General features: G+C 42.3%; 1 protein-coding gene across 3 annotated transcripts in view; it reads right to left on the reverse strand.

Annotated features, from left to right (window-relative positions):
• LOC101005341 (cytochrome P450 3A43) overlaps window positions 1–10,951 on the reverse strand; it is a 44,367-nt gene that overhangs the window by 22,374 nt on the left and 11,042 nt on the right. For all 3 annotated transcript variants that reach the window (XM_031665566.1, XM_031665565.1, XM_031665564.1), the window contains exons 2-4: window positions 8,352–8,445; window positions 6,052–6,104; window positions 856–955 (exon numbers count right to left, since the gene is read on the reverse strand). In XM_031665566.1, coding sequence (XP_031521426.1) covers window positions 856–955; window positions 6,052–6,059 — 108 coding nt within the window. In that variant the 5' untranslated portion in view covers window positions 6,060–6,104; window positions 8,352–8,445. The remainder of the gene's footprint in view (window positions 1–855; window positions 956–6,051; window positions 6,105–8,351; window positions 8,446–10,951) is intronic.

Below are 10,951 nucleotides of genomic sequence, written 5' to 3' on the forward strand. Positions count from 1 at the left end.
CATTAAACCATATCACTTTTTTTTTTTTTTTTTGAGACTGAGTCTTGCTCTGTTGCCAGGCTGGAGTGCAGTGGCGCAATCTTGGCTCACTGCAACCTCTGCCTCCTGGGTTCAAGTGATTCTGCTGCCTCAGCCTCCCAAGTAGCTGGGACTACAGGTGCCCAGCACCACGCCTGGCTAATTTTTGTATTTTTAGTGGAGATGAGTTTTCACCATGTTGGCCAGGATGGTCTTGATCTCCTGACCTTGTGATCCGCCCACTTTGGCCTCCCAAAGTGCTGGGATTATAGGCGTGAGCCACCGTGCCCTGCCTTGAACCATATAACTTTTAGAAAAAACACCAGCGACAACGTGTACTAGGAGAATAATTTACAATAAAAGCACAATCTATAAGAGAAAAATGGATAAATTGGCCTCCTCGAAATAAAAAAATATTTTCTCTACTATAGACCCTGCGAACCGGAAAAAACAAGCTACACATTGTAACAACAGGAGAATACCAGCAGGGAGCCTTCTGGTGATAGAACAGATCTGTATATATTGTGCTGATAGTCATGCAATTATACACATGGGTACATTCTCATAGTGCTACACACACACACATATACACCCGCACAAATGAGGGCACATAAAGCAGGAACTCTGAACAAGTTCTGTGGATTGTGTCAATGTCAAGTTTCTGTTACTAGAGTGACAGAAATATGCTGTATCTATAGTTAAATAAGACATCACCATTGGGGGAAACAGGAGGAAGCACAAAGCGCTTTCCTGTACATTTTTGAGGCAAGTTTCCATGAATATATAATTATTAAAAAATAAAAAATTTGATTAATACATTTGAAAATATAGGCCTACCATCCGGTTTGTGAAGACAGAGTAACATTCTTTCACTAGCACTGTTTTGATCATGTCGGGATCCATGATGACCAGCATGGGCTGTTGTCCCTCATACAGCCTGTGTGGGGGAAAACAGAGCTGACTAAACCTCGCATGTCTGATTTTGCAGCTGGAACCACACCAACGATCCAGATTTTGATCCTGACATTCCATCATCCATACTTGTAGTTGTGCAATATAGAGCAGAGCTAGCTCCACGGTCAATCAGGGTATGACACAGAGTAAGATTCTCACCACAGAAGCCACTTAAGCCTTCATACATTGAAGGGTGATGTGGCTCAAACAGGAAAGAGACATTGAAAGACAAAAGAGCTCTTCAAAGAGATCATGGTTAGAAATAACAGAAGCATTTGTTATGTCCAGGTGGTGTATACTTGGACATTCCCTATACCATTCTCCATAATCTCTTGTGTGTTTAAAGTATTTCATTATAGGCTGGGTGCAGTGGCTCACACTTGTAATTCCAGCACTTTGGGGAGGCCGAGGTGGGTGGATCACTTGAGGTCAGGAGTTCGAGACAAGCCTGGCCAACATGGTGAAACCCCATCTCTACTAAAAATACAGAAATAAACTGGGCATGGTGGCTTATCCCTGTAATCTCAGCTACTTGGGAAGCCGGGGCAGGAGAATCACTTGAACCTGGGAGGTGGAGGTTACAGTGAGCCAAGATTGCACCACTGCACTCCAGCCTGGCCAACACAGTGAGACTCCATGTCAAAATAAAATAAAATAAAGCTAATCCCAGCACTTTGGGAGGCCAAGACGGGTGGATCACGAGGTCAGGAGATCGAGACCATCCTGGCGAACACGGTGAAACCCCGTCTCTACTAAAAAAATACAAAAAACTAGCCAGGTGAGGTGGTGGGCGCCTGTAGTCCCAGCTACTTGGGAGGCTGAGGCAGGAGAATGGCATAAACCTGGGGGGCGGAGCTTGCAGTGAGTTGAGATCCGGCCACTGCACTCCAGCCTGGGTGACAGAGCGAGACTCTGTATCAAAAAAAAAAGTAAAATAAAAAATAAAAATAAAATAAAATAAAGCAAACAGTAATGTAATCCTTTTCATTATTATTTTTTAAAATACTGTCTTCTTTTATCTTCTTGTTAGCCAAAAAGTGACAAGAGACAGGAGTCTTGATTAATAGTTTCCTTTAGCCAAAGTTTGAGAATACATCTGGGAAGAACACCAGCCACCTGTGCTTTTTCTAAAGAGGGTTTTGGGAACTTCAGAATTTAAAGGAGAAAGAGCAAGCAGGAGAGAGAAGAGGGAGAGTGTGTAGGTAGTGAGGCAAACGGTCACATTCTTGCAAGGCTCTGAGAAGTGCTCAGCAAATCTGCATTTTGCTTGTGAAAAGAGGGCATAGAGGAAAAAGTCAGTTATATATTTGTATTGTGACAAAGAAATCTTCATTTTACGTAAGATAATGCAAACATGTGAAAAGAGAGAATAGAGGCAAAGTCGATTACACATTTAACTCTGATTAGGTGGAGGGATAATTTCCTGGTCTTGTCCTTGTCCTGTGCCTGCCGAGATAAACCGGAAATGGACATTGTCAGGGTAAGTGAGATTCAACAGAACTTGGTTTTAAGGGCTGGTTCATGGTGGGGAAGGAGGATATGTATCCTAAAAGATTTCAGGACTCATAAGGAATGTCCTTGTGAGAAACTTATGAGGGAAGCCATCTGGGGAGATATCATTTTGGGAATCTGGCTTTTGTATGAGGTTATGACACGGCATTGTGAAATTACGGCTATATGATTTGAACTAAAGGAAGGCAGTATTGCATGACTCAGTTTCCAACCATAACTTTTCATTTTGGCATAGTGAGTTTGGTCATATTTTTGCTATTAATTTAGTCAAGATAACTTTTAAGGATAGACATGACCATTTTATGGGTCTTTTAAAACATTTGATCTTTTAATTAATTGTTTAGAATAAAAGGTCACCAAAATTTTAAATTTAGAAGTCTTAATTCAAAGGCTCCCACTATTTTTGTCATTGACAATTAGAATTTCTAATGAAGTACTTATTCTAATAGCACATAGGGAGAGAGAGGCTGGAAAGGTGGCCTTGTTATGCAAAGAAAACCTCGTAGGTAATAGCCCTCAGAGAATGTGTCAGATCCTTTTCTACTCTTCCCTAGATTCAGACAAGAGAAGTTCTGGTAAGGCACATTAAAATGTGTCAAAGTTGGGAGGCTGAGGTGGGAGGATCACTGGAGTTCAGGAGGCAGAGGCTACAGTGAGCCAAGATGGCACCACTGCACCAACCTGAGTAACAGAGTGAGACTCCATCTCAATTAACAAAAATGTGTAGGGCGCAGTGGTTCACGCCTGTAATCCCAGCACTTTGGGAGGCCGAGGCAGGTGGATCACGTGGTCAGGAGATCGAGCTCATCCTGGCTAACATGGTGAAACCCTGTCTCTGCTAGAAATACAAAAAATTAGCTGGGTGTGGTGGCAGGCGCCTGTAGTCCCAGCTACTCGGGAGGCTGAGGCAGGAGAATGGCGTGAACCCAGGAGGCGGAGCTTGCAGTGAGCCGAGATCACACCACTGCACTCCAGCCTGGGTGACAGAGTGAGACTCCGTCTCAAAAAAAAAAAAATTTGTAGGCCAGGCACGGTGGCTCATGCCTGTAATCCTAGCACTTTGGGAGGCCAAGGTGGGCAGATCACCTGAGGTCAGGAGTTCGAGACCAGCCTGGACAACATGTTGAAACTCTGTCTCTACTGAAAATACAAAAATTAGCTGGGCATGGTAGTGGGTGCCTATAATCCTGGCTACTCAGGAGGCTGAGGCAGGAGAATTGCTTGATCCCGGGAGGCAGAGGTTTTAGTAAGCCAAGATCACCCCATTGCACTCCAGCCTGGGTGACAAGAGCAAGACTCCATCTCAAAAGAGAAAAGTGTCAAAGAAATATATTTTGGGTTGCATATTGATTTTTCTTAACTGGTTGGGGTTTCTAGAGGGGAAAATTGACATTTTGTAGCTGTGGGAATTCCAGTAAACATTAGAGGGGGCCAAGAGTTGGTAAAACCTAGTGGAAGGTAGATTGAAACCCAAAACAGAATGTTATCACACAATTTACAGGGGGTCAAGATCTCCAAGCATATGGGGAAGTTATAGCTAGCTGACAATAAACCTTGATCCTCAGCTACCAAATTCCAAAATGAAGCCCTACATCAGCTCCTTACGTGGAGGTGGAGCTCAAGCTAAAAACTGTTCTCCATTATTATGGAAGCAGGAAACTCACCTTCCTTGTTGGAAGTAAGTAAAAACTCCCAGAAAGGTGCTCTATGGCAGAAGAAAATTCAGGTCTCAAGCAACAGTTTGTGGGAGATCAAGGATCTCTAGAAGAAGACACTCCCAGACCTCAACACATGAGACAATTGGTTAGAGTGATAAAAAGCTCTAGCTGGTTCTAGCACAGTGATGTGAAAATTTCTGCAGGTTGAGGGCCAGACTCCACTCAGTGAATCCCATTGTGGTCACCAAGGTGTTAACCAAAAAGTGACTGAGGCAGGTGTCTTGACTGATAGAGGTTTATTGAGTCAAAGCTTGAGGGTACATCTGGAAACACATGAGCCACAGGGGTAGCTGTGACCTGTGTTTTTCCAAAGATGGTTTTGGGAACTTCTGAACTTAAAGAGGAAGGAACCAGCAGGAAGGAAAAAAGGGGGAAAGAGTAGGCAGTGTGCAAATGATTACATTTCTGTAAGGCACCAATTAGCTCTCATTAAATCTGCATTTTACATGTGAAAAGACAGAGTAGAGGAAAAAATCAATTATGCATTCATGTTGTACTCAGAAAATCTACATTTTACATAAGATATACACATGAAAAGAGAGAGTAGAGGAAAAGTCAGTTACATATTCATCTCAAGGTAGGTGGAAGGATGATTTCTGGTCTTGTCCTTGTTCTGTACTTGTGATAAGCTGGTAATTTACATGATCAGGGTGTGAGTCACAGAACTCAATGATAGGGCTGGTTTATAGGGCAGATGTGTATCATGAAGCATTTAGGGGCTTATGAGGAATTTCCATATGAGCAACTTGTGAGGGAAACCATCCAGAAAGATATGTAGCCTTCTATTGATATAGGAGCTAGAAAAAAAATTATTTAGGCAGATAGTGAAGGCAAAGGAGTCCTCAGCAAGGATTCCCTTTTAATACAAAGCTGCCCCCCAAATCATTTCTTTTCTAACAAAGAGCAGCCTGAAAAAAATCAAGCTGCAGACATCAATACGCGAGCTGGAAGCTTGCATGGGTAAATGCCGGCAACTGTGCCAATAGAAAAGGGCTACCTTGGAAGCCAGGTATGTTCAACATGGAGGCTTCATCTTCCCTTATCTTTGTCACCTTATGTACAGTAAAAAAGCAGGCAACATGGTGCCAGCCAGGTAGAGAACCTATCTGCATAATAAAATATTAGGGTGGGGCAGCCAGCTTCTTCACGTGTTATGCAAACAGCACACCTAGTCCTAACCAGTTTTTTATGTGCTATGCAAATGGCACACCTGGTCCAACCAATCTTTCATGCCCTATGTAAATCAGACACTGCCTCCTTAAGCTCGTCTATAAAACCTCCTGCACTTTACTACAGATCGGAAGACCCACTGGGGACCCCCTTTCTCTGTGGGAGAGAGCTTTTCTCTTTCACCTATCCAACCTCTGCTCTTAACCTTACTCCTTGTGTGTCCACATCCTTAATTTCCTTGGCGTGGGACAACAAACCTCGGGTATTACCCCAGACAAATGACGCCACTTTACTATTGTTGTGGAAGTGTGGCTTATGTATGAAGCTATTGCTCAGGGTGATGAAATTACAGCTATCTGTCTGGGGTAAAAAGGAAGGCAGTAATGTATGACTTAATTCTCAAGCTCAACTTTCTCTTCGGCATAGTGAGTTTAGAGTCCGAAAGATTTTATTTTTGTTCACATCCCAAATATGCATGGAGTTTCCTATGACATGTATATTCCCCTTGCAATGCTCAATTCCCAGATCATCTTTTTCTTTTAGATAGCCTCTCTCTGTTTGTTACTTAGGTTGACAAGAAGTTTATCCAAACGGACTCTGGGCTGAGATTGTTCTCTCTGCAGTAAAATCACTCAACATAGCAACAGCTCTATCTAATGCAAGTTTCCAGAATACTCACCCCCACATTTCTCCATATTTTTCATTACATTCTCTGTCAAATTTCCAAAGACCCTGGCAGAAGAAACAAAATACAATTCAATTATTATTTCAAATGTACTGAACCCTACATTTAACCGGGGCAAAATAGTCAAATACAATGATGTTAGGCTTGCTACCATTTACTGGCAGTTAGAGGTTTTTTGTTTTGTTTTGTTTTGTTTTTTTTGAGATGGGGTCTCGCTCTGCTGCCCAGGCTGGAGTGCAACGATGTGATCTTGGCTCATTGCAGCCTCCGCCTTCTGGGTTCAAGCTCTTCTCCTGCCTCAGCCTCCCAAGTAGCTGGGATTATAGGGGCCCACCACCACACTCGACTATTTTTCGTATATTTAGTAGAAACAGGGTTTCACCATGTTGGCAAAGCTGGTTTTGAACTCCTGACCTTAGGTGATCCTCCTGCCTCGGCCTCCCAAAGTGCTGGGATTACAGGCGTGAGCCACCACGCCCAGCCAGGAATCTTATTCAGAGACCTCTTAAGGAAAAGGAGAGAAAATAGAGAAGGTATTTGAAGTGAAGAATTTAAAGTCACTTTTAAATTTTCTCTAACTAGTGTAGATATTGAATGACTTACTTTTGTCTATGAACACTAAGCAACTTATTGTCTTTCTGATGTGCTTTCATTTCTGCATATGTTGTCTCTGCAATCTCATAAATCCCTGAATTATCACCACCATGGGAACATGAAGAAACTGAGGCTGAGGGAAAGTGAGTGAGTGTCTCAAGGGAATGTGCTATCTTTTTTCTCCTCGTTCAGCATCCTTTTCATCTATCTCTTGTGTTCTTTCTAGAATTCTAGCTGAATTAGAAAGTCAAAAACATCAGGGACCACTTTTAGTCTAGCAGATTTAAATGAAAGTCCAAGGCATTTTGTTGAGTGAGAAAATGCGTGAGTGGGCAAATGACAGAATGGACTCACTTTCCAGTTTTCCAGCTTAACACATAATAAGTGTGGGAAATGCCACCTCTAGATGTCAGACAGCACATTACAGTATTCACTCAGAGTTGTCACTTCTGACACTTAAAAACAAACCTTCCTGCTTCCTTGTTTCAGTTTTGATGTTCTCAGTAGGCAACATATGGCCCAGGAAATGTGGATTTACTAAAGAATTGACCTGGGAAATATGAAGAGAAAATTATTGCTTTTTCAGAGGGTAAAAAAGGATGAAATTCTGAAGTGGTAATTTGGCAATGAAGGCCTCAGTTGGGAGAATTAGAATCTGAGAAACAGGCCTCAGGTCTGTAAGACAGAAAACTTGAGTCAGAGAGCAACCTGTACATAGGTTTTCTTACTGGCCTTGTGGACATACACTTGTGACTTTCCATTTTGGCCCCAGGCCCTTGGTGGAGCAACAGACCAGGGTAACCACAAGGCTCAGTCAAAATTCATAGTCCATGAGACACGTATTACCTCCTGTTTAGATAATTAAATTTTGAATACGTTTGCCAAATTATTCCCTTTCCAGTTATTTTGTTAAGTAATTTTGCCTTTCTTTAAAAAAAAAAAAAAAAAACAGAGCTCATTTTGTGGTTAAATATCTGAAGTTGACGGACAGCCACCATGTTGCCTTCAGTATAAGCACTCCCTGCTCAGGCTCACTCACAGAGTGCTGCCTTTGAAGAAAAGCAGCAGGAAAGCAGAACCTTCTTGTTCTTCCTCTCAAATCTGTAAAATACATCATGGGGAGAAGAAGCTGGAGCACAACTATGGAACTACCTGCAAGGAATTTAACAGTTCTTGACAGAATTCAAGTATGTGCAAATTATCCAGTGGTGAATAGCTGCCTCATGAACTGAATTTTCAAAGCTGTCCAGGAGGAAGGAAACAAAAGGCTACCAGAGCTCTTGCTACAAACAGGAAAGTTTGAGTCTGGTACACGACACTAACAAGCCGCTACTGGGGCTCCCATTTCCCCATTTCTGTTTTTCTCTTAATACTAAGGACAACTGTACCTTCTCAGAAATCTGCAGAGGGCAAAAGGAAAGTCCTCTTTACGGTTCGTAAAGTCTCAACATCAAGTCCTGAACTTCGAGTGCTGATCTCCCAGATATCTGTGCCATTCAACTGAGGCAAACCCAAGCCCCCTGACCATTAACATGGAAGTCCTAGTGTACACCTGGCCATGCTCTGGGTAGGGCCTACACACCATTTCTGAAAGTGTAAAACACTGGCACTTCCTCCTGAGGAGGAACATTTTTACTGATAGGACTAAGCTTGGGTTTGCATTGATAAGAAGCAAAAGAGGGAGCTCAAATAACACTTACCCTAAGGTAGAACAAAATAGTTCCCAGGAAAGGCAGAGGGGTTGGCCCAGGAATTCCCAGCTTCTTAAAAAGTTTATGTGAATGAGTCCCATAACTATAAAATAAAAGAGAAAGCCAGGTTACAGAAACTGTAAATTTATAGCTATGGGGCTGGCCAGACATTACCTTGGGAACTGGAATGTTCAAGGGAGGGAGGTAACATGGAGGCGATAAATAACAGAAATTCTAACAGCAAAAATTACGTTTTGTAGCAGGATTTTAAGGAATCAGAGAGATCGATGGGGTTCAGGAGGATATTTATTAATTATTTAGGTACACCGGCCCAGTCGGATTAACATCCAAAGGACTGAGCCTTACTTTCTTCCAAGCCCGAGTCTCCAGGTGCTCCTGACTCTGCCTCCTGCCTTATTTTGGCCAAAGATGGGTAGACTGGCACATACAGGGATGGACATTCCTCAGGTGAGGCCTGAAAATCTGATTTTGGCTGAAGCTTCAGGGATTCCTGCAAGCTCTACTCTAGTCACATCCCAGAAGCTGACTAGTCTATGCACAGCCAAAACTAAGAGGACCATCTCCGGATAAGTAAATGTGGATACAATTTATAAGCCTAGTCATAATTCTGTCAATACTGATTGTTCTGTTGTTATGTTATTACTGCAAATGCTGCAAATGTCTATGCCCAGAGGAAGGTTTGCCATGCTCGTGTGTAGAGTAAGCACGTTTCTATTACATTCACTAATGTTGTTACCATTTCTGCCTACACTAAAAGGGAGAAATCTCTAGAAGGATGCCCACACTGTGTCCACACTACCTGGGTAAGGAATACCATAGTGAAAACTCTACTGTACCATACCTACTATGAATGTACAGGAACCAAGTTAGCAACCTGCACATACAACCAGACCACCTATTCAGTCTGTGACCCAGGAAATAATCAGCTATATGTATGTTCTGACCCTACGCTCTTACCCTATGAATTCTGGTTTGAGATACATATTAAATCAGATTGAGAAAAAGAAGGAGAGCTTACAACTCAAACTAAAGAAGACCTTCCCTTGTATAAAAGGCCTATTTCCTTGTATTTTGATGCCTACCATGCCACGTACGCTCATAATCCTAAAAAACCAGAAGCAGTCTGCAATGGTTTGACACAAGAGAGGCTTAGCAACAGCAGTCCTAAACATCTATATGGAGAACCACAAATCGGATGCCCAGACTGTAACATTCAGTGGTCTACACTAACACAGCTCCAACACCTATATTCAGGAAAGACTGCTCTGCTAAGTAGTATGTCAACCAAACCTGATTGTGAGACAAGGACAAGCAATCCTTTAAATTTTACTGTCTTAAAGCCAGAACTACCTTTTTGGTCTACAGGACAGACAGCACTATTATGAATTGATAGACAAGCAGCAGGCCTTAAAGTTCCACTACTGATTGTCAAAAAGACTAGAAGAACTCAAATGTGTCCAACCCTGCAATTCCGGGTCCATAAGTCATTCTATAAGCATTTTGATCAGCCAGTACCTGAGCTTCCCCCATCAACCAAAAACTTATTTGCTCAACTAGCTGAAAACATAGTTGGCAGCTTAGGAATTTCCTCATGCTGTGTATGTGCAGGAACTAATATGGGGGACCAGTGGCCATGGGAGGCAAAGGAATTAATGTCACAAGATAACTTCACTTCACTTACCCTACCAGTGAACCAACAGCCTCAGCCAGTGTTTGGTTGTTAAAAACCTCCATAATTGGAAAGTACTGTATTGCCCAGTAAGGAAAGGCTTTCACAGAGGCAGTAGGAGAAACAACCTGCCTAGGGCAACAGTATTATGATGAGACTAAAAACAAAACTCTATTGAAGAAATGCCCAGAACGACTCCTACTTACCAGATCGAAACTCCTTCTCTTGATTCTCTACTCTAAGCTACACTTGGCATCAGCTAGAGGCTCCAAATGCTTAGAAGGCACCCTCTGGCCTATATTGGACCTGTGGAGCATGGGCATATCAGCAACTGCTGGCTAAATGGACAGAGGCTTGTGTGTTAAAAACAATCAAGCCATCCTTCTTCCTACTTCCTCTAAAGCAAGGGGAACTCTTAGGATATCCCGTTTATGATGAAAATGAAAGAAGAACTAGAAGAGGCATAATCACAAAAATAAACACAAATATCAAAAAAGATGTGGACATAGGAGACTGGAAAGATAATAAATGGTCTCCTGAAAGAATCATTAAATACTATAGCCCAGCTACCTAAGTGCAAGACAAGTCATGGGGGTACCATACCCCATCTGTATGCTCAAGTGTATCATAAGGTTGCAGGCAGTCCTTGAAATCATAATCAATAAAACATCAAGGGCACTAGATTTATTGGCAATACAAGCAACACAAATGAGAAATGCTGTATATCAAAATAGGCTGGCTTTAGATGACCTCTTAGCCTCAGAAGGAAGAGTATGTGAAAAATTTAATTTAACCAAATGTTGCTTAGAAGTTGATGATAATGGTCAAGCTGTCATGAAAATCACAGCTAGAATGCGTGAGATGGCACGTGCTCCAGTTCAGACTTGATCAGGGTGGCCCCCAGATTCCATATTTGGAG

The sequence above is a fragment of the Papio anubis genome, chromosome 4, assembly GCF_008728515.1.
Source record: "Papio anubis isolate 15944 chromosome 4, Panubis1.0, whole genome shotgun sequence".
NCBI classification, from domain to species: domain Eukaryota; kingdom Metazoa; phylum Chordata; class Mammalia; order Primates; family Cercopithecidae; genus Papio; species Papio anubis.